At 38.2% G+C, this 25269-nt stretch overlaps 1 protein-coding gene across 4 annotated transcripts in view; it reads right to left on the bottom strand.

Annotated features, from left to right (window-relative positions):
• sdk2b (sidekick cell adhesion molecule 2b) overlaps positions 1–25269 on the bottom strand; it is a 943317-nt gene that overhangs the window by 335506 nt on the left and 582542 nt on the right. For all 4 annotated transcript variants that reach the window (XM_059948548.1, XM_059948549.1, XM_059948550.1 and 1 more), the window contains exon 6: positions 10435–10546. In XM_059948548.1, the coding sequence (XP_059804531.1) occupies positions 10435–10546 (112 nt within the window). The remainder of the gene's footprint in view (positions 1–10434; positions 10547–25269) is intronic.

The following is a 25269-nucleotide window of genomic DNA, read 5'->3' as shown; positions in this document are numbered from 1 at the left end:
GCCAATGCTCTGAGCAGGAAATTTTTACAGGACTTGAAAACTGTGCGACACTTTAAATCTATATTTTTTGTAATATGCATACTTTGAATATTTAGAATGAAAATTTGAGGTACATACTTTTGATTTTATTAATTGACAGGTACAATGAAATACAGTACAACAAGAAAAATCTTTTCACATTTCATAACATTTTTCACATCTGTCCTTATTCCAGCTGCTTGGCAACGTCTCAGTTTTGTGCGTGGGAGCATTTCAGTTACGGCATAGAGGGAACAGTGATTCTCTCTCCAGTCCTGAGCGACATTATTTGGGGGTTGAGTTGAGCAAAAGAACTGGGATTGCTGAAAAGATTCACTTGCTAATTCACTGAGTCTGTGAGGTCAACTGGTTGCCTCTCTTCAAGTGCCTGGTTGCTTTCCTGTTACCGGTGTGTCTCTGATCCTCTCTCACACACTGTTTTTGTTCATTTCAGTCATGTAAAAAATTCTGGTTAAAAAACAGTTCTAAATACCATAAGTGAACCCTGTTTAATCTGGGGAGTGCCTGTATGTGGTCAGGCTGGTTTGTACTGATTGCAGCTCACTGGGGAATACTGGCATTTTGTGTTGAACTGCCTGTATTTACCTCCATTATCGTGTCTATAATTACTGACTGAAAACATTCAATGGACTGTGAAGAGTACATCAAAACAAATAAGACTAAATAGCTCTCTCAAACATGGGAAGTTTAAGATTACAAGGTAGAGAAATATTATATTTTGGGGTATGGATAAAGATTCATCAAGTCAGATAAAATGTCAAGTTAAAATCTTTCTTATCTGCCAGCTGGTGAATGCAGAGACGGGAGGCTCTTGGATAGCCAAGAGGTTCACTCCCTCAAGTTGCCTTCAAAATAGTGGATACGTCCCAGGCCATCACTGATAAAACCCTCCCCACACTGAGCACATCTACACGGAGAGCCATTGCAGAAAAGCAGCACCCACCAGTAAGGACCCCCACCATCCAGGCCATGCTCTCTTCTTGCTGCTGTCATCAGGAAGAAGGTACAGACATCTCAGAACCCACACCAACAGGTTCAGGATCAGTTATAACCCCTCAACCATCAGACTCTTGAGCCAGACGGGATAATTTCACTCACCCCATCACAGAACTGTTCCCACAACCAATGGACTCACTTTCAAGGACTCTTCATTTCATGTTCTCTATATTTTGTGCTTGCTTATTTATTTATTTTTCTATCTATCTATCTACCTATCTACATTTTTTCCATTTGCATAGTTTGTTGTCTTTTGCATATTGGTTGTTTATCCATCCCGTTGGGTGTGGTCTTTTCATTGATTCTATCCTGTTTCTTGTCTTTACTGTGAATGCCAACAAGAAAATTAATCTCAGGGATATATGTACTTTGATAATAAATTTACTTTGAACTTTGAAATTGGTCCGTGGTTTTCCACAGGGGAGACATGTGCAGAGAAGCTATGAGAACTAGCACACTCTACCTGTACAGCATATGCTGAGTCATGTTTTTACTGGTGTTTGTCATCATAAATCACCACACTCTAATTAGGGTGAGACGCCCATGGCAAGTTGTTATGATTAGTTTTAAGACAGTATCCTCAAATCATGCTTCTGTCATGCAGCCTAAAGAACATTTGGACAGCTGGAAAGCTGAGGAAGCTGAAAACAAAAACTTTTGGGAGCACCAATTGACTAAACCCAGGTAGTTTTAACTTCATTTGGGTATCAGCTGCAGGGAAACTAAACAGGCCAAAATGCGAGGGGCTTAAATATGCATGGAGTTCAATGCAATGTCAGTGTTCACAGATAGTAGTTATATTTTTCCCTTAATTATGCAGCTGCACCCTACACTGTCCTCAATGAGACAAACAGGAAAAAGCAAGTCAGGCAGATCCATTCCCATTGAAAGGAAAGTGAACTTTATTACAAATGGCAGGAGTTAAGAACAACACAGGGCAAAAGAAGGTGCATCACAAAATTTCCTTTTCTGTTTTCCACATGAAAGTCTGAGTCTGACTTAGCAACAGCATTATGAAACTAACAGCATCTAAGCTAAAGCCGACCTTCATACTTACAAAGCAAATGATCAACTACTATATACCACACAATAAGCTGTAAAATGTAATTAGAAATCTCAATAAAATTATGTTAGAAATTTCAAGGGGCCTCTTCCTGATGTTTTTTAAACATTAGCTTATTCATGTTTTATGAGATTCTTAGTGCCTATGGGACTGGATTCAAATACCTACAAGCTTCTTATGTAAACAATGTAAGTCTATCACACTAACACAACAGTTATGACTGTAGTGAGACTGATATAACACTACAACATTTAGTCTCATAGGTTCCTCAGCTAATAATATTACTCACTTGTAATAAATAACCCCTATTCCTTTAACGCTAATTGGAAAACTTTACATCAAGACAGATTATTCTTGACAGAACATTAATCATTGAATTTACACACAATAAACGGAGTAGGAGAAATATCAAAAAGCTTCAACAGTGCTTCTTGTCTATGTTACCTTTCTCTACATGAACAGTTTCTATTTTGCCTCCTCGGTTTTTACTCAGATCTTTGAAGATGTTTAAATCAATTCTTTTAAATAAATGAACAAGCAGCTGGAATCCCACAATCCTCTGACTATTTTTCATGAAGCACTTACAACAAGAAAATGTTGAAATTCTATGATGGAATGTATTATTGCAAGGCTAACAGATATGAATAATACAGCCTTACAGGATATGAAATTTCACTGAAGTTTAAAAAATCTACCTCCAACATCTCCCTATGGTTTCCTCTAATCACCATAAAAGTATTTCCTCTCATATTAACCACTGCCGCCCTGGGAAAAAGGCACTGGCAGTCCATTCTTTCAATGCCCTCTATCACCTTATACACCTCTATCAAGTCACCTCTCATCCTCCTTCACTCCAAACGGAAAAGCCCTAGCTGGCTTAGCCTTTCCTCATAAGACATGTACTCTAATCCAGGGAGCTTCCTGGTAAATCTCCTCTGCATCCCCCCAAAAGCTACCACTTCCTTTCTATAATGAGAAGGTCAGAACTGAGTACAATATTCCAGTGGGGTCTAATCAGAGCTTTATAGAGCAGCAACATGGCTGTTGAACTCAAATCCCTCAACTAATGAAGGTCAGCACACCACAGGCCTTCTTACAACCCTATCGACCTGCATGGCAACTTTGAAGGATCTCTGGAAGTAGATCCCAAGATCCCTCGGTTCCTCCACACTGCTAAGAATCCTGCCATTACCCCTGTTCTCTGCCTTCAAGTTTGCCTTTCCAAAATATTTCACTTCCCACTTTTCCAGATTGATAATTGATTATTCCATTGATAATTGACTGTTGGAGATCCTGTCAGATTGAGAGAAGTAGTTTCTAAGATTTGCTTTTTACATGAGTCTTGACTTTGTTTTCAGTGACTCCACTTAAGTCCCAGATCAGAATCCGAATCAGGTTTATTATAACCGCCATGTGTCATGAAATTTGATAATTTAGCAGCAGCAGTTCAATGTAATACATAATATAGAAGAATTTTTTTCCACAGTGCTTATTGCAACTATCCTTTTCACATCAAATACAATAATAATTCTCTCTCAGCTAATTGTGAAATTGGTGTGGGTCCCCAGCACAATGTTATTTTGGCATTGTTTTTGATGGACTTTTGCAATTCAATGCCATATTTCCATTACCTGAAGAGACAACATAGCAACTTAGAGCAAATTTACTAGATAATGCATTAATAGTACAGCAGAGCGGAAAGTTCCACCTATAAGGTGAAGTAATTTGTGCTCAGTAGATTAAGTAAGTCAAATCTCATGAGAATTAAATTAAACTTTCTTCATCATAAAACAGCTATCACAGCAGCTTTAATATACCATAAAGATGAATATTGTTATAAATTAACTATTGCCAGAAAATGTAATTAAAATTAAATTTCGCATTATTTTTTGCTCATTGATTTTTCCCCTGAGGCAACCCCTTGCTGACTTCAATTGTGCCACTTATTCCACAAGAGATTCTGCAGACGCTGGAAATCTTGAGCTGCACACACAAAACACTGGAGGAACTCAGCAAGTCAGGCACCATCAATGGAGGGGAATAAACAGTCAATGTTTCGGGCTGAGCCCCTTTACAGACTCTTGGAGACTTGAGACCCAGGGGCCTGACGTGGGATTGTGTGGGAGGAAGAACAGGGGCTTGTTTTTGCTGCTGTTATTTTGCTCCTTGTGTTCTATGTTGTTCTGCCGAGCATTGTGGGTGCTCTGGTTGGCATCAACACTGGCGGGCTGGCTCTGGCACATCTTTGGTTCTGTTGGCTGTTGATTCAAATGATGCATCTCACTGTATCTTTTGATGTACATGTGATAATAAATTAACCTGAATCTGACGTATTGGGCCAAAACTTTTGAGCAAGACTGAAAAGGAAGGGGGCAGTGTGGGTGCCATCAAAGGCAGATACATTGTGTCTTTACTGGCTTTCCAGTTACAAAGGTGCTTTGGATAGTAGCCCAAGTGGTCATTCAAATTCAGGAATTACTTGCAGATTTTACAGCACTTTTTTTTTAATGCATGGGACTCTTGAGAGAGGATTTCTGTGTTCACTCGCTGCTGTCCCCCGTCCTCATACACCACACCCTCTCATATGCAACAAGATTAAATTCAAAACTAAAGAACATTTGAAAAGTGCCAGCAGTGTTGAATTCGCGTGCCACCAGACCCATACATGCTCACACATAAACAATGTCATGGAGCTAAAGCTATAGCTGAAGGAACCATCTACTCTCCTATTTTAGGGTGCCACTTTCTTTAGAGATGGGGGAAGAAGCAGTAACTGTAAGAGCTTTCGCCGGGGGTAATGAATATTTCAGTCTTCTGGTAACAGCTCAATTTTTACTTCTATTCAGTGACCAATTCTAAGAAAATCATATACAAACAGGTGAATTGTTTAAACTTTCATGTTGTGAAGTAATTTGTGGCACAAATTATTGATGACTGTGTGCAGGTATGTATTTCTATGCACACAGATGTCTAAGCTGATTTGGTCAGCAGTCTATGTCAATATTGCCTTCTGTTTTAAATGCTCTTCACATACAGTCCCCTGAAAAAGTTAACCAAACTTATGTAATTGCTTTTAAACCCATGTGTGATTTTCACCTACCTGTTCAAACAAGGAGATATTAAAGCAAGAACTCTAGGTGGAATATATATTTTTTGTCAGTGCACTCTAGCTCGAACCTTCAACTGTTTGAAGATAGCAGATTAATAAAGAATAGCACCAAAGAGGAAAGGCTTTTCTTCTGAGACCTAGAAGAATGTTTTGCTCTACAAAGTAAATAAGAAAGTTGATCATCTTTTGCCTCCAGTTTCAGGACTTTTGGACTGGTTTTTGCTTGTATAGAAACCCTATCTGACCTCTTCATTTGAGTATCGTGTAAAATATAGTGGCCCCTGTTGGACTCATTGAAACCAAGAGAAACACATGTAAAAGACCCCTTAAGAAAGGATGCATTCTGCTTGCTTATTAGAATTAAAACCAATGGAAGATTTTAAAAAGTAAATGCACAGTCAAACAGCTTCCTCTGGACAAATGGGGTGAGAGAAGTAAGCCAAGTATTTGGTCAAGTCACAAGGAGATCACTGAGCTGAGCAGTAAAATGTAAGGTTTAGTGTAATCACACATGACCAGTGATGTTCCTACAGTATCTGTGATTGCATCCTATGCTCAGAATCTGGAAGGAGGGGCACCTTAATACCAAGTGCTTATAGGGTGTTCTTTCTGTTACTGCTGATATGCTCCATGCTTGCACACGTTCATACGTTGCTTATTCATTATCATGAGTTTTTACACACAATGTTGACTGACATCAATTCACTCTGGTTTGGAGCCTCCACCTAATTCATTCAAATTAGAATTTTGAAGAAAACTGATTTTGTTGAAACTTCTTAAATTCATTGCTAATTCTGACCTCTGACACTTAAGTACCTATTAAATTGTTGATAGTGGTCTGCAAATATATTCATTAAATAAATGTGAATGACCAGCATAAATTGCACTTTTTCCTTCGTTCACAGCTAAAATGAATGGGACTTTAGTAGTGAACCTTTGCAAATCCTAAGATAATAGTGTTCTCTCTTTTCAAACAGTAGAAACTAGGACAGAGATCAATGTGCAGAGTATTTTTACTCTCTAGCACTCGAGCTGAAATGAACAGTTATGCTGTGGTGAGGGAAGAGGTTTAAGGTGATTTTCAACTTGTCATCTTTCCAATATGGAAGTTAAAGGCATCGAGAAAGTGCAAAAAATTGCTATAAATAATTTGCTAAGACTGAGCATGTACATCTGGTTCTTTTCTCAAGAATTATGCAGAATAAAGCTGACAGGGGAATTACTAAACGTTCCGAGAGGGTTTCATTGGGTAAGCAAAGAGAAATTATTTCCAAACATGAGAAAATCAGCAGATGCTGGAAATCCAAGGCAACACCCATAAAATGCTGGAGGAATTCAGCAGGTCAGGCAGCATCTATGGAAATGAATGAACCTTTAATGTTTTGGGCCAAGACCTTTCATCAGGACATCAGAAATTATTTCCATTTGTGTATGGGGGAAGTGAACCCACAGTAAGAAATATATGAAGAGTATTAATAAGCTATCATTACAACAAGCAGTTCTTCATCTAAGTCAGTGGTCTTTATTACATAACGTAGAGCAGCTGATTTGGAACTGGAGACTGGGGTTTGGCTGGGACGATATGGAGCATCAGGGTTGAAGGGAAGGAATCTGTGAGAGGGACCAGAAGCACAGAGATTACACTGGACAGGAAGGGAAGAAAACACTAAGTGAAAGTTTTCAGGGATGAAGAGAACTGTGAGTACAAGGGATCAAGGGGAATGTGTGAAGCCGGCATGTAAGTATATATGTGTGTTTGAGAAGGAGAGAACAAGATCATGCCTATATGTGTGGCACAACGTGTATCAATAAAGAGGGCTATGCTAACCGAGTCATTAGGTTGGATCACAGAATTAAGTCTTTTCCGCCAAAGTGACCCCCACTTACAAATAATGGAGTGGATAGAATGTAGAACTCACCAACTATGTGTGAGCCACATTAACTACTCATGTAACAGTGCTTACGCCTCCTTATTGGTGCACCCTGTGCCAGCAGCACAAGTAATGACTGAGACATGAAGAACAGGTGCATTTCAGAAACTGGCAAAACAACATGGTGGAGGTAAGAATAGAAGCTGCACAGATACGGTAAGAGAACATTCGGAAAGAATCAGACATAGTGTGAACTCAAGACATAAAGCAGGTGGGCAATATGTCTAAAGATAAGCTTGCTCGGTTTTATTCTCATATTAATCCTCAATGTGACAGATGTCATTTAGATGTGGCTTCATTGACCCACATGTTTTGGTCATGTCCTACTTTACATAATTATTGGGAGGACATATTTACTACCATTTCCTCAATTTGGAATATTGATTTACAACCTCATTTTATCACTGCAATTTTTGATATTCCAAATGAAGATGATAGTCGATTCTCTCCTTCAATTAGACGAATGATTGCCTTTGTAACATTAATGGCCAGGAGATCTATATTACAAAATTGGAAAGAAGTAAATCCTCCTACCACATTTCAATGGTTTTCTCAAACTATTTCTTGCTTAAGTTTAGAAAAAATTAGAAGTACTATTTTTGATTCATCAATTAAATTTGAAGAAACTTGGGGACCGTTCATTCGACACTTTCACATGAATTAATTTGACTTCTTCCAGACCTTTACTCTTATTATTCTTGTTCCGGTATGGAGTTCCGGAGTTTTTTGACACTATCATATACATATAAACTATTATTATTGCCCATGTTAGTTTAGGTTTAGTTTTTTTTTATTATTTCTTTAAATATACATTTTTTATTTTTCTTTTGATGATTATTTTTACTCTTTTCATGTATAATCAATATAGATTAGATTGATATTGTATGATCCTTTTTCGCTGATAGTTAATAAGATATTGTTATCTTGTTATCAATTCAATTTTAAATCTATTGTATTCATAACATATGTAATACAATATTATGTTATGTTTTTTTTTAAATTAATAAAAAGATTGAAAAAGAAAGAAAGCAGGTGGGCAGAACGGCTAATCTTGCACCGGACACCTGGTAATTTGTATTCAAAAGATTTTAAAAAAAATCTATTTTCATACATATTCCTGAGTACTGTGATAGAATAATGGTTCTTTATGAAAGATGTCTGAACATGAATTAAGCTATGCAGTCCACCTGGTGTGATTTCTGAGGCTCATTTTGGGATGACCATTCAGAGGCCAGTAGAAAGTTAACATTACTTCATCGTGCAATGGGGCCATCCAGTATACAAAATTACATAGAATCGAGAATAGGAAATGTAGGAAATATTCAGATCACAAGCACTATGATTATAACAATTCAGCTCTTAACGTAGACACAACATGAAACAGAAATAAAATCTTCAATATCTGTAGGTGCTAACGCTGTGTAATTCATTGTTGATTATATTAAACAGTGAAATTAGATTTGTTGCAATTACACTGAACCCCCAAAACTACAAATTTTGTTGTGGAAAGTCTGCAGCTTCCATGCTTTGAGAAAACAAAATTATGAGAGCACATTAATTCTGTTGCCCTGTCTAAGAGTGATGGAAACAAAATCTCTTGGTGTCCAACGTGTGATTAATCAAACACTCCATTTTGGATGTTGTAAACTATAAAATAATCCAAGTCATTTATGTCCAAAATAATTCCAAAACAGACCATAGGCTTGACAACCAAGGTTTTGAGTTAATCAATCTTGGTGAGAGTCAATCCTTGTTGATTCTTAACACGCAAACTTCCAATTATTGGCAGATATGTAATGTAGTTATTTGATCTATTTAATGTAGTTAATGAAGATACTTAATGCTTCAAGAATTGTGCTTGTTATGCCTGCAGCCCCCTCCTTTGTGAGAATCGCAAGATCACTATTGGGTTGAGTCAGGAGACCCAGGAAATGAGAGAGAGAGACATGCGGAATGTCTCGTTACCCCCGGCGATATAAAGCTATGGGACACGGCCATTGTCTCTTGGAGACGAACTTGTGGATTGAAATACTATGCTACGTGAAAGCCCTCGGGCAAAGTGGGCTGGTTGAGGGAGGGATTGCATTACCCCCAACCTGATCGACATCTGCGACCCTGTGAGTCAGGATAAAAGAGGGTCTGTGGGAACAGCCCCTCAGACGCACCAGAAGAAACGCTAGCGATCCCGTAATGGCGGAAGCCATTGGAAGCAGGCCACGTGCGTTCGGTTCCGTTTGCCTGGAATCGGTGGCTCTTCTCACGGGAGACTGGCTTTTAGCTAACAACGGGGAAACCAACTCCCCCGACTCAAAGGATTGGCATCATAAAAGAACTGGGCAAGTTTAACCCGTCTCTCTCTTAAACCCAAAATGCTGCAGCTGGAACGAACTAACAGTGACTTTTATATTTCCATCGGACAATACATTATCCCTTAGATAACGATAGAGCTATTTCTTATTGATTATTATTATACCCGTGCTTTTAGATTTAGTATTGATGACGTATATTATCTGTATGTTTGCATTAATCTTACTTTTGTGCCCCTTTTTCAATAAATACTGTTAAAAATAGTACCATCAGACTTCAACGGACCTCTCTATCTTCGCTGGTAAGTGACCCAGTTACGGGGTTTCGTAACATGCTTCAGAACAAAAGCTCAGAAAATGGAACTTTCATTACCTGGTGACATATACACTTGCTTTATATTTTTCAGACAGTTCCCAAAATTGATGTTTTCATTTTGTAAAGCAGCAATAAACTAATCAAGCTGAGAGAGCCATTTTGATTTTTGTAAGAACACTGAACTCTGGTTATATGCATCAAAGTAATTTATAGTACTTTCCTGCTCAACTTTGACACTTGAAACTAAGTGACACAATGGCGATACAGGTGAGAGCAGCAATGAAAAAGATAATACTACTTGGGTATTAGTTACTCTGGAACTCAACCGTTGCATCCACGTCTTTCAAGCAGAATCTAAGCTTTTTTTCTCCAAGTTACTTTTTTATCAATGATTCTGAGAGCAGTTCATATGATTCATGAAAACTATTTCAAAACATGATTGCAATAGTATTAAACCTGTGAAGTTTGTCCAGAACTGATTACTCGTAACTGTACAAAAGCAGTGTCTTTAGAACAAAAGATTTACTGCCATTCTGCAAGTTAACGAAATCTATAAATCCTCCCATTCATGATAAATCAGCAGTTTCTATTCTTTCGAAAGAAATTGATGGAAACACATTTTTACCAATTATTTTCATATGAAACAAATAAAGGAGAAAATATGAAGCACTAACCTGGCATTGGCCACACATTCCATTGTAACCTCAGGAGAGCCCAAGACTACACTTGTGTTCTTTGGTGAGATAATTATAACTGGAGCTATGGGGTCTGCTGGAGCACCTGTATCTTTATGAACACAAAAAAGACAAAAGAACCATTTTAAAGGCTACGTACACTTGAGAAATTGTATTTTATAAACCACAGGTTTGTCTTGCAAACTAACAGATGTTTGGGGCAAAGGTTACGAAGGAAGTAGTATCCACAATCATTCGACTTTAAGCTTTAAACAGCAAGCCTTCAATTTTTATTATATGTTTTCTTGTATTGCTTCTATTGTGATATTTTCCTGTGCTCTTCTTCTGGCATAAGACTCACCCAAATGGCAACCAAGAATCAATGCCTAAAGTATATAATCAATAAGGTTTTCAATTATGTTGATCAATCAGCAAATGATGCTACTCATTCACAAAAGGAACAGCATTTATTTATACAAGAACTGTCACAGCTGTATTATTTTAAATTGCAGACTCATTTCCTCTGCAGTCATAAATAATGCTACACCATAAGAAAAAAGCCAGTCACCACACTGTCAGATAGTTATAGCCGGGACCAATAGGCTCCAGGACAGCTTCTTCCACCAGGCCATCAGACTGATTAAGAATTGTATTTCAAAGTTATATTGACTGTTCTGTTGTATAACTTACTGTACATGCTATTTATTACAAATTATAGTAATTTGCATCTTGCACATTCAGACGGAGACGTAACGTAAAGATTTCTACTCCTCTAGTATGTGAAGGATGTCAGTTCAATTCAGTTCCCTCAAAACACTGTGGCCATAAGAAATTCTTCAAAAAACAGGTAAACAATAATATAAAAGATATCTGAGAAAAGAGATGGTACTGATGCCTTTCCACGCAGCTTCACAGGGATTCACCATCAAACTGACACTGCCCACTGCAGCAGCATTGATGTACATCACATCACATTTGTGACCTCTGAACAAAGAAAAGGTGCAGAGGAGATTTACAAGGATGTTGCCTGGATTGGGAAGCATGCCTTATGAGAATAGGTGGAGTGAACTCGGTCTTTTCTCCTTGGAGTGACGGAGGACGAGAGGTGACCTGATAGTGGTGTATAAGATGATGAGAGGCATTGATCGTGTGGATAGTCAGAGGCTTTTCCCCAGGGCTGAAATGGCTAGCATGAGAGGGCACAGTTTTAAGGTGCTTGGAATTAGGTACAGAGGACATGTCGGGGTTAAGTATTTTACGCAGAGAGTGGTGAGTGCATGGAATGGGCTGCCGGAGGCGGATACGATAGGGTCTTTTAAGAGACTCCTGGATGGCTACATGGTGCTTAGAAAAATAGAGGGCTATGGGTAAAGCCTAGGTAGTTCTAAGTCAGGGACATGTTTGGCACAGCTATGTGGGCCAAAGGGCCTGTATTGCGCTGCATGTTTTCTATGTTTCTATGAACAGGTGCAGTCCAAGCTTAAACAAGTATCTCAGAATCAAGGTCAAGGCCCTTGGCTCAGGAGTTTCCAAGTTGTTCTTTCGTGACTGCTTTTGTATTGCATTTAATGCGACTTTAGGATTTAAATCGGGGGAGATCCCAAACATGCAGCCATTCAGAGGAAGAAACTCCCTCCCTTAAACACACTTCCCTGTCAGTTTCCTGCCAAAAGTGCAGGAGAAGGAGACCTCTTGTTTGCTGTTCTTCAGCAGCCTGTGCCATCTCCTCTGGGGGCAGTTTAAGAGACCTGTCACCTCCTTTGGTGACTGCCTGCACTGGGGACAATCTGCACCCAGCCAGTTCATGTCCCAACGTGCCTTTATGAGCGGAAGCAAACCGAAGAACATAAGTAGGAACCTCCCATCACAGGAAGAACATGCAAATCTCACTAGACAGCACCCATAGCCAACATCAAACCTTGATCACTGTACCAGTAATCCACCTGGTGCTAGTAGCTAGTGGGGTGTTTATATTGTGATATAATCCTTTATGGCCGTCCCTGGACTTCAGAGCTGTGGGGTAAGTGCTGACAGCCTGACAAATTAAACTAGCCACATTTGCTCATGCTGAACTAGAGTGGAGTTATAGAAGAAGTCTGATAACACTATTTTGAATGGGTGCAAACTAATTATGCCACACTTTGAGAACATTCCCAAACAATGTTCAGGAGATTCAAATATCTTCACACCACTAGCAAAATGGCACAAATGAATTTCTAACCCACGAATCTCGCAAACCTCAAGGTTGATATCAATCCCCATCACTAAGTCACTTGAACCTCATCAGTGACCCAGAACCATTGTCATAATTTTACCTACTGGTTTTAAATGGAAGAGCTGGGTTTGTTCTCCTTGCAGCTAAGGCAGTGAAAGGCACATTTAATAGAGGTGTTCAAGATCACGACTGTTTAGATTATGTGAGGAAAGAAAAGCTGTTAGCTGAAGGTATAGGCATGGGGTCACAATTTTAAGATTTAAGAGATTGAAAGGGGATAAGAGGAAGGACCTGCTAATGCGGTAGGTGATAATGATTTGGAACACACACCCTTTGAGAGAGGCAGAAGAATAGACAGTCAATCATTTTGAAAAGAAAATTGAATCAGCAACTGAGGGAACTCATTATGTTGAAAGAGCGATGAAATGAAGCTGATTGGAATGCTGTACAGACGGGTTTGATGGACTGAGTGGCCTCATTCTGCATTGTAATAACTCCTCTGTAGAGGTAATCATTAATATTTGCTCATGATATAACTCATGGCCCCCCCCAAGACTTTTATAATGAGATATTTGAGAGTCACAATCCCAATGCACACAGAAATGATTCCAGATCATCTTCATATATTGCGGACGAGTTAAAAGTCATCAAATATGTGGTAAATGTGGGAACAAAGCTGAGTGCATCCATCGTGGCGGTGAAGGTTGTGATCACACACACATTCTGCAGGAAGCTTAATCTTGGATCAGCAAGTTACAATTTTGAATCGATGATATCTGGTAAAATGAAATTCCATAGATAGGCTTGGTATGTCACCATCAGCTGCATCGCAGAAGAGGGTACATCATAAAGCCTGCCATCAAGATTGACTGCCATAAAGTGGGGTTGAAATACAGAATACAAAGTGCCTATCGTGTAACAGTACAAATGATCAGTGCAAAGAGAGACGGATCACAGAAGTAAACCGTTCAGACAGTTCAGTCAGTCTAGTTTGTCCCACTCTTCACCTTCACCCCATTGCACTGCAGATTATTTCCTTTCAGACACTCACCAGTTTCTTTTCAGTGTTACAATACAATCTACCTCCTGTACTACTCCTGACAAAGCATTCTAGATTCTCATCACCTCCTGTGTACAAGCATATACATGCTTTTGAAAATGTGAACTAGAGGCAGGCCTAATAAAATACCACTTAACCCTTCATGGCTGGTTAGTCATTTGAAGAGATCAAGGCTAATCTGACTGTAAATCTAACTCTACTTTCCCATCTATCCCTTGTCAACTTTCATCCTCTTGCTTCTCAAATTTCTACCAAGCGCTGCTTTAAAGATATTCAAAGACTCTAGTTTTACCACCCTCTAAGGAAGACTTCCAAAGGCTTCTGACTGTATGGTGTCGCTACTATTGTTAAATGGACAATACCGAGGTAGTGCAGTGGTTAGCACAACACTCCAGAGTACCAGTTCAATTCCTGCCGCCGCCTGTAAGGATTCATACATTCTCCCTGTGAGTGCATGGGTTTCCTCTGGGTGTTCTGGTTTCCTCCCACAGTCCAAAGACATGGTGGTTGGAAGGTTAATTGCTCATTGTAAATTATCCTGTGATTAGGCTGGGACTGAATTGGGGATTGCTGGGTGGTGTGGATCAAAGGGCCTATTCTGCGCAGTATATCAATAAATAAATAAAAATTAAAAACCTTATTTTAACTGATGGCCTCTAGTTCTAGATTCTTCCTTAAGAAGAAACATCCTTTTCAGAACCCTTAGGATTTGACATGCGCCCATCAAGATCTTCTCACTTACCAGTGTCCTGTGCCTAATCTGTCCAAATTTCCCTCCTTTGTCCATCGTAGATATTAGTCTGGAGTACTGCTTCAAATGAATTTAAATCTTCTCTTGCATAAGGAGAACAGTATGGTGTACAATACTCTATATGTGATCTTACAACTGAAACATAACCTCCTTACCTTTGTATTCAATTTCCCTTACAATTAACAATAACAATTTATTAGCTCTACCTGCATACTGGCCATTCGTTAATTATGCACCATGTCACCCAAATCCCTTTGCATTTCAGAGCTCTGATATGCGTTCATCTTATGGAGCACATTAAGTCTGTGACTATAATTTAGGAAGCTGATACAGTTCTTCCAAGCATTAAGAAAAACCAAACACTTCAGTAAATGGCTTCTTTGAAAGCCAAGCTGTTTTTTCTCCAATTCTGCTGACTTTTTTGAAAAACTCTCTGATAACATTAGTACTTTTGGCTGGTCACTTCAGCACTTATTTAGAGTGGTAGAATGTTGACCATTGTCCTCCCCTACACTTCACCAACACCGGCTCTTTTGAAAGAACTATCTAAGTTGCTTTACTTCCTTTATTTAAATTGAGAATGGCAGTATGCTTAATAAAATACATTTTGAAGTACAAGACAAAATCAAGGGATGTTTTGCATTCCAGCATTATTCCAAAACAAAACTGCATACTTCTCTTGTTAGCAAAGATGGCATCTGGGAAAGAACATGAAAGAATGTGAGCTGTATGATTTTCCTTTAGATAATGCTGAGTGGTGAAAGTAAATACAGCTGTTTTATGGGTTATCACCAGTGAATTATTTCTGCTGTGACTTCAAATATTTTTGTGCTGCTTGTAGATGTCAACTACAAAACTTGAAAATAAAGCAGTGCATTGAACTGAAGAACCCTTTCTACTTAACAACTACACTGGTCTATAATTTGCAGCAAGCACTGAGGTATCTACATTTTTCTCATTGATAACCAAGAGTAAATACTGAAAGGTTTCAGCACCATCCTTCAGAAGCATTACGTTGTAATTATCGCTACATATTCCAAGTTGCTTTAAGAACAATTATACATGTATTTTTGTACTGTTGTTGAGCAACCAGCCTGAAAGGAGATTATTAACTAAAATATCTGAATTAAATGCCTGCAATGTGGATCTTCAAAACATCACATTCTCTTCAAATATTTCTAACCCACTCACTCTACTCCGATCAAATAGTATTATCTTATTTATTCCCTGAGATTTCACAGGGTAAACTTGAATCTATTCCTCTGCCCTCGATTTCTGTGGTTTGCAGCATTAGTATGTGTTTTTAGGCTATCAGAATTGTACCTTTGTTTTGGAAATACTTTATGTTTTAGAAATCATTTGTAATTTGGAAGACTTTTATTCTGAGAGTATTCTGAGAGTTTTAAATGTGCTTGAAGAATGTTGTTTGGATTTAAATGTGTATCACTGAAAATAAATGAACTGAGTTTTAAACTATTTTGTTAGCTGGAAGTATACTCTCCATTCAAATAGTGGATATCAGCAGCTACACTTGCCATGGAAAACAAACAGGGAGGTGAATTAGTCTTTGAAGATTACATAGATATAGTATTCCCACACTTTAATGAGGGTACACTGTGGAGATTCAACATGACATCAAAAACTTTGACAAACTTCTATTGATGTATAGTGGACAGTGTATTGACTGGGAGCATTGTGATCTGGTATGGAAACACCAATGCCTTTGAAGAGAAAATCCTATAAAGGGTAGTGGATTTGGCCCAGTACATCACGGGTAAAACTCTCCCAACTATTGAGCACATCTACAAGAAACGCTATCGTAGGAAAGCAGTGCCCATCATCTGAGATCCTCACCACCCAGGCCATGCCCTTTTCTCTCACTACTGGTAGAAGGCACAAGAGCCTCAGGACTCACACCACCAAGTTTAAGAACAGTTACTATCACTGAACCATCAGACTCTTGAACAAAAGGGGATAACTACACTCACTAGCCCATCCAATGAGATGTTCCCACAACCAATGATCTTATTTTAAGGACACTTTATCTTGTTATTTCATGTTCCCGTTATTCATTATTATTTACTTATATTTGTACTTACACAGTTTGTTGTCTTTTGTGCTCTGGTTAATCTTTCATTGATCCACATATAGTTACTATTCTATAGATTTGCTGAGTATGGCCACAGGAAAATGAATCTCAGGGCTGTATATGGTGACATGTACGTACTCTGCTGATAATATTTATTTTGAACTTTGAATTTTAAGGTCTTTGAGTTTAGAAACTTGTGGTCAGCAAACCTGGTACCATCACATGAGCTACAACACCATCACATGAGCTACAACAATTGGGGGTTGCAGCCAGCTGCAGCTTCTTTCAGACCATGCTAAGGAACCAGAGCTGAAATTGAATGAACTCCGGATCATTCGGGAGGCTGAGGGGTTGATCAACTGGATGTAGAGGGAGGTAGTTACACCAAAGGGCACAGGACACTGGTAAATGGATGGCTGTCAGAAGGAGGTAAGTGGATAGGCAGCCAATGCAGAGTATCCCTGTGGCTGTTCCTCTCAGCAGCAGGTACACAACTTTGAATACTGTTGAGGGGGAATGACCTAGCAGAAGAAAGCCACACCAGTCGGGTCTCTGGCACTGAGTCTGTGGCTCAGAATGGAAGGGGGAGAAGAGTTGGGCTATAGAGATCACGGATTAGTTGGTTCAGGGAACAGACAGGACAAGAATTCCCTTCTGCCGCCTGCGTGGGATGACAAGTCTATCAGGACCGTGAGGACTTGTGGAAACTGTGTGGTGGTTTCTTTTGAACTTTTAGTCTTTTAACATCTTTGGACTATTTTTACTGTGCCCATGGTCTGTTTTTTTAAAATCAATTATGGTATCGTTTCCACTGTTGTAACTATGTGGTTTTGTGTAGGTCTTGTAGCTTTAGTTTTTGGTTTGTTGGGTAGTAGAGTTGGTCTCCTGACTTGGTAAGTCTGGGTAGTCATGTTTTGTCTGGTGAGTTTGGAGCTCCTTTCCGGGGAAAGCGCTAAGACGGTAGCGCGATATTAATACGCAGCAGCCTCTCCAGACTCTGGATTTGGGGATTGCCAAATGCTATGTGGATTTTCTGGTGTAGTCTGTTTTGTCGTGTGCTTTTGTGATATCATTCTGGAGGAACGTTGTTACATTTTTTAACTGCATTGCAGTTGTGGTTCCTAAATGACAATAAACTAAAATTCAATCAATCAAGAATGAGATTCCTGGATAGTATGTTGCCTCCCAGATGTCAGAGTCAGGGACATCTCGGAATGAGTCCAAAGCACTCTTTAATGGAAGGTATGCAGCCAGAGGTCATAGTCCATATTGGTATCAGTAACATGGGTATGAAGGGTTTTGAGGTCCTGCAAAGTGAGTTCAGGGAATTAGGTGCTAAATTATTGGGCAGGACTTTCAGGGTTATAATCTCATGCCACATACTAGTGAGGCCAGAAGCAGGAAGATTATACAGTTTATCTCATGGCTAGGGAGGGAGGGCTTCAGATTTTTGGACAATTGTGCTCTCTTCTAAGGAAGTTGGGACCTCTACAGAATGGATGGTTTGCACTCAAACTGGAGGGGCACTAATATCCTTGTGGGAAGGTTGAAATCTGTGGACTAACTGTAGCTTTTATTCACTGTCCTGCATTTCCTGTTTAAAAATTCATTGTTAATCACTCTGACCCCGATACAAACAACTGAATATTTATAATTTAAAAACAAGGTGATGATACCTTACTTGATCCAAAATGTCAACTCTTTATTCCTTTCCATAGATGCTGCCTGACCCATAAGTATGTGGCTCACACAATGTTATTAAAACCTGTCACAACTATAAGATTTTCTTTTAAATGTACCAGAGAGAAAAAACCCCATAAAAGATAGTCCTGGATCTTGATAAGAATGAATTATAATCATGGCATGAAGACTGATGGTGTTACTGAAGGTGTGAAGTGGGGACATACTGTAATTGTGGTATATAAGATTGTGAGAAGTACAAATAAGATTGCCAACAGGAAACCTTTCCTCTTATCAGAAATGAATAAAACTAGACAGATCTAGGTTTTTAAGGGATCTGAGGAGGATCTTTCTCACCCAGAGAGTGGTGAGTATCTCAAATACACTGCCTGAGAGAGAAGTTGAAGTAGAGTTGCTGATAGCATTTAAGATATATCTAGACAAGCACTTAAATCACCTCGGTATAGAAGGCTAGAGGCTAATTACCAGAAAATGGGATTAACTGGGATGGGTGCCCAATGATTGATGTGGTTAGGATTCAATACTGTATGACTCTCTGACCCTGCTACATTTGGGGAAAGTACAACACCGTTCAACATTTTAGCTAGATCTTGTGCACTGTAATTACTGTCCATTTTCAATACAATTCAAATCAAAGTGCATTTATTATCAAAGGAGGTTTAAATTATACACCTCAAGATTTGTTCGCTTACAGGCAGCCACAAAGCAAAAAACCTGGAACCCAATTTAAAAAAATGCAATTACTGTTATGACTTACAGTGCTAAGATAGAATAAAATATTTGAAGACATTTGTAGTGAACTTAGTATAAACAAATATTACCCTTTTCAACAAAGGGACAACCCATCAAAATTTTAAAGAAATAAACCTTCATTTCCGCCCCCACCCATCTATTTTCTCTGCTAGTGAAGACTTTTATTTCATATTTTCTTTCAGGAAAGGATGAAAATAGTTCATTCTAGGACTTTCCATGGCATTCCATGAGAATCATTATTAAACAACTGCTCTGACCTCTTCATTGGATCTCAGCTAAAGCTGTGATCAAAATATCCGGGGAAGGATAATTCTAGGAGGGTTCAACTGTCAAACAATGGAAATTATTGAAAGTTGCGGGAATATTGTAGGCCGTGTTGGAATTGAAAAATTGCTGAACAAAACCAATCATTCAACACAATCCTGCATCACAGAGATGTTTGTCAATTTGATTTGCTATTATTATCTGAGATGGAAGATGTAAACTGAATCAAAAAGGAAATTGGGAATAAGGGAAAATACATCCAGCTTTAATATTTGAATATCCAACTAAATATTTGAATGATCTAGTCTCTTAGCTGAAATCTGTGGTACCTATCCCAAGAGGAAATTACAGAAAGAAAATGAATGTAATAAATGACATAACCTTCATCCTGTAAACACCACACATTTCAAAGCTGCAATGCTGAACAAACGGGAAGGTGCATTTTTACAGTCCTCTTACTGGCATATCAAGGACAGTGTTAGTAAAGCAAAAGTGAAATTCTAACAATAATACAACAGCAATGATGGTAAGAATTTAAGTTAGAAGTATTAAACTAAAATAGGCAAAACCTTGAACAGATCTAAGTATCAGATTGTACAGAAGTAAATTACAACATTCACGGAGCTGTAAGAAGTAAATGCTACATTTTTTCTCTATCTTTCAACGCTTTCCTTAATTTATCGATGCTGCAATTTAACACTGATAGATAGTCTTGGTACTGGGACAAATGTAAAGCTAGGTTCATGTTAGCTGCTTTCTCATTCTCTCCAAATAACCTGATCAAAAGCTAAGCTTCTATCCTTCCTTTGCCCTTTTGCAATTTCCTTCCCAAAGGCAGTGGCTCATATTTGGAAGATCAGACCATGTTCTGAACAGTTCTTTATTCATTCCAACTTCACCCTATAAGTTCCAACAAGAACCACAAAATTTACAACTGTTGTGTAACCATCTGGACAATGATGGAAGAATATGGGGAGGGAATTTGAATTCATCCTGATTTTCTGCTTTCCATTTATTTCCTTCAGCGCTATTCCAGCATGTAATAGTTAGTACACAGGGGGAGCAAGGCTAAAATTCCCTGATGTGGCATTTTGGAACAATTTGTTTTGTAACAATTCAAATACCTGACTGAACTAATTTCTCTTCAAGATAAGTATTGGAACAACTTATATTTGTCTAAGAAAAATATTAGAATATGGAGGATGGGAATATTTGAAATAACTTTACATAACAAAGAAAACATACCTTGGCACAGTTCCTTTATTATTAATAAATGTCCAAATTGTTTCAAAGAGACATTGTAAGACTAAGCAACATACACAAAATGCTGGAGGAACTCAGCAGGCCAGGCAGCATCAAGGGAGAAGAGTCAACAGTCCACATTTTGATTAAGAGTCTTGGCCTGAAATCTTGTCTGTTTACTCTTCTCCAAAGACGTTGCCTGGCCTGCTGAGTTCCTCCAACACTTTGTATGTGCTGCTTGAGTTTCCAGCAACTGCAGATTTTCTTGTGTTTGTGAGACTAAAATGGGTTTCACTGAGAGATTTGTGTAACCTGCATCTTTGTGAATTAGATATTAAAGATCACAGTGAAAAATAATAGAGAAATGGAAACAGCTTACGGAAGGAATTCTAAAAATGAGTCCTGCAGTTTAATGCACACTTTGCAAATGTGGGGCAAAGTGGAAGTGCATGATATAGGAGGTGACAGACACAGCACATGGTGTTCTGGCGGCCAAAATGGGGAAATAATTGTAGATCTGCAGAAGGCTGCAGACAAGGGGCAATTGAAAAACCAATAAGAACTTTAATTCAAAATAGAGAATTTTAACTTAGTTTACTGAAGTAAAAGGAATTAATGTATGAGCAGAAAACAGGTGGCAGAATTTTGGATGAATTGGGATATGGGATTGGGATATGGGAATCAATCAGGAGACCATAGGAATAAACTAATCAAAGGGTCGACTTTTAAAAAAAAAGTGTTTGAGTAGCAAATGGACAAAAGCAATGGGAGAGACAGCAAGGTTGAGGAGTTTAAAGCAGCGGCTTTTGTGATGGAGAATATTTGGGATTAATCTCACATTAGAGTTGTGTATGCATTAAGATTTGAAGCAGTCTGGATCAACATATCTTATAATTGAGCAAATAAGCAATGTAAGTATTGACAAAATCTTATCACTAGGGGTTCCTATAGTTAAAAATCCAAAGTAAATTTATTATCAGAGTACGCATATGTCGCCAAATACTACCTTGAGATTCATTTTATTCACAGTAGAACTGAGAAATACAATAGAATCAATGGAAAACGACACACAAAGATTGGGAAACAACCAACGTGCAAAAGAAGAAAAATTGCGCAAATAAATACATAAATACATATGTGGAAAGATAGATAAATAGATATAGAGATAAAACTAGGAACGAGTCCTAGATCATGTGAAATCAGATCAGAATTTATCAGTTCAGTGCTATATAAAGGCAAGTGCCTGTTGCTCGGGATTTATAAATAAAATCATTCATTCTGTGCTAAGCTAAAAAAACTATTTTTTTTACTATACAAGAATACAAAAGGAACAGGATATTCCATGTGTGGTAGAAAAACTCCCAAATCTTCATTTTTATTTGTCATACCTGTTTTTAATATATGCCAAAACTTTTTTTAGAACATTATAAAAATATTGCCTTGATTTAAATATCAAAATAAAATTTGTTTCCATGCTGAAATTAACTGCCAAAGGTAATGGACTGAACAGTCTATGGATTATGTACAGAATTAGTTTTTTTGTCTGTAGATGCAATTAGAAAAATTAATCTTTCCATATATTTAAAAAGAGAATGTTCATCTATTTATACATTCACAGGATATTGTCCATATGAACTGTGTCAGCTGAATTCTAACTGATAAAAGGAGGTGATTGTCAATCAGATTGGTGGATCTAGAGTCACATATAAACCAGACTGGATAAGGATTTGCTTCCCTGATGGACATTTGTGAACATATGTGGTAGCTTCATGTTTGTTATTAACGCATTTTTATTTAGGATTTATTTAATTACTTTAATGTATACAGCATTGTCGAATTGCTCAGTGGAATCAGTGGTCCAACATATCAGATGCTAGTCAGGTTGCTGTGATGTAGATATTTTGAAGCATTCATTCAATGAAAATTATGAGTATAATGTATTTTAAGTACTGCTTTCTATATTGTATCTCAACAAAATTGTAATGATGACCATTAGAGAATTCCAGAAAATAACTTTCTTATTAGTATTCATTTTATTAAAGAACAAAGAATAGGTATAATGTGAGGATTGGTGTCATGTAGGAGCTGTTATTATTTTTGACTACTTCTTGATACACAGTGACAAAAATAGTGGTAAGAGATTCAAGATCACTTAATGGCATAGTACACAAGTGTAAAGGAGGATTAAAAACAGTGGATTCCAGCTAATTGGGACATATTGGGACCAGTACATTTTGGCCCAATTAAGTAGCTGACCCAATTTGCCAAAGTTTCATGGAAATAGTTAAAATGGTATAAAAAAGACAAACTACCATTTAACTGTAACAACGTATGCACTTAAACGAAATACAGAATGAATTAGAACATTAGCAATACCTCCACAGTACTAAAAATGTGCATTAGCTCCTAATAGTTCATCTGCTGTGTTCGCTTGAATGAAATTTAAATGAACAAAATCGGTTTTTGTTCTTTCAGAGTTGTCCAAAAAAACTGGCTGCTCTGATTAATTGAAATCCACAGTACATGGTTTCTGAGATATAAATATGCTTCTTCTGAGGATAGCATTAAACTCATGTATGTAGATATTGAACTATAAGTGAATAATATTAATGTGAGTTGTCGATGTCTTTATTGTCTGATGGTCAGTATTTAAGTTGCTATATCTCCATATTTTCCCATTATTGCCAAAGCCTTTAATTGAAATATGTTTTACCAAAGCTATGGATGTCTTTGTCAAGCAAATTATGGTGAAAATACTTAACATGGCAATATTTCAACATTTCTCAATTTATAGACCATACACATGAGAATACAAACATCTACAACACATTTTATAACAACAGTCTGAAGAATCTAATTCATTCATGTCAAGATATTTTAATAGAGTCTACCAAGTTGAACATATTACGAATATTTTTAGCTTATCTACAATGAGTTTGCTCCATGAAACAGCAAAATCTCTTTGAGAGAGGAAATGATACACACTTGAGCCTGTATAGGGAGCTTATCTGATATGCACCACCTAAAGGCAATGCCATTGCTGGCTAACAGCCAGGTTTCACGATCTTCCAAATCCATTTTGATGTCTGGGTTACTAATCTCGGTTTACCCATGTTTTAATTTCCCAGCTCTGTAGGATATCATCTATAATTAGTGGGTACAGTTACAGCTCTTCATTTTGTAAAAATAAGTCCCTTTTATGGAAGAATTTGGAAGTTTTCTGAAGGCATTAATAAATAAAAGGGTTCCTTAAGGTTGCTATAGCCAGTGGTGTTAGTGGGGGACAAGCTCCCACTGCCTATTAAATACTCCCAATGGCATGTGCCTCAAATAGCCTCTGACAATCAAGTTCAACTCCTGGCCTTCAAGCCGAGCAGAACCGTTTCTACTGACAGGAGAAGGGACAAAAGTGGGTTACTGACACCTTAAAACCAGTTGCTTCTGGTAGATGGGGCTCATCAGCCATGGTTGGCAGCTCATCTAGGAGAAGGAAAGCTCTGAGCTCAAACCTCCACTGCCTTGTGGTTAAACCCACTCACGGGGAAGGTTTCGGCACTAAACCCAGAAGGAAAAGTCTGGAGCTGGAGTCTCTAAGGCAGTCCTACGTTGAGTTCAACACTGACTGGCAACACTTGCGATGTTGCTGGCGCCAAACTCTACTAGTCTCTGCTGTTCCTTTGGGATCATCGGATGCATGGGGGGGGGGGGGGGGTGATGTTTGCTACATGAGCAACAGCTTGTTCTCCCAATTGTACTGCCCAGGCTTATGTATCTAGACAGCTAGGATGCAACACCCTGACCAACTGAGGTCTCAATAAGTAAAAGAGAAGCGGTCTCTATGGAACTTAATTGGTCAAAATCTGTGGAGCAGGTAGGGCAGAAAAGCAAGCCAAGTCAGCAAGAATCCATTCAGTCTTTTCCTAATGTCTTAGTCCACGTGCAGGGATGAAAAGTCTTTTGTGGCTTTGATTTGGAAATATATTAAGGGACATGTGTTGTTAAAAAAGTGATTTTCCACAAACTGTTTGGGAAGATCATAATTGGTAAAGAAGTGGGCAAGGCAAAACAATTCACAAAGGGTGTCACGCAGTGTGGACATGGCCCAAGTGCAGAGTGAGACACTTAAGTTGGTCGATATTTTACAGATTTTAATGTTAACAAAGTTAAAAGGAAAAAGAAAACAATAAACACTTGGCCAAAACAGGGCCATTGACTAAAACACTCAAATGGAAAATGAAGCCTAGACTGCGGCTGAAAAATAACAACTAAGAATTAAATGAATCCCGCTAGTCTTCAGAGTCAGTTGAGTCGACAGTCCAACTTCTCAGGCAAGGCGGAATGCAGATAACGAAGCGTAGCTATGAATGAATGAATGAATGCAGTTAAATACGGTCACAATGAAATAATAATTAGCTGACATGTGCATATTCAAGAGTGCAATTACAAAATCTGATGCGCTGCTGAATCCGTTGTTGTGACAAAGGGTTTGGGTTAAATTTTGAAGTGTTTGAAAAGATAACTCCAAACCTTGTATTTTTTTTTTGGAAATAAATGTAGAGTTGAAACAATTCCAACCTACAGTGGGTAGTAGAAACAAATCAACAAAAATAATCTTTATAAAAGTGGAATGTTCAAGATTCTTTTAATTCTTCACACATTCTCTTGAATAAGAGTTGCTCAGCCATACACAGCAGGAAAGACCCATTCTAACTACTGGCCTGTTTTGGACAAAATTACTCCAATAAATACAGAAACTGGCT

Source organism: Hypanus sabinus, chromosome 23 (genome assembly GCF_030144855.1).
Source record: "Hypanus sabinus isolate sHypSab1 chromosome 23, sHypSab1.hap1, whole genome shotgun sequence".
NCBI lineage: Eukaryota > Metazoa > Chordata > Chondrichthyes > Myliobatiformes > Dasyatidae > Hypanus > Hypanus sabinus.
This window is presented reverse-complemented; position numbering and strand designations above follow the sequence as displayed.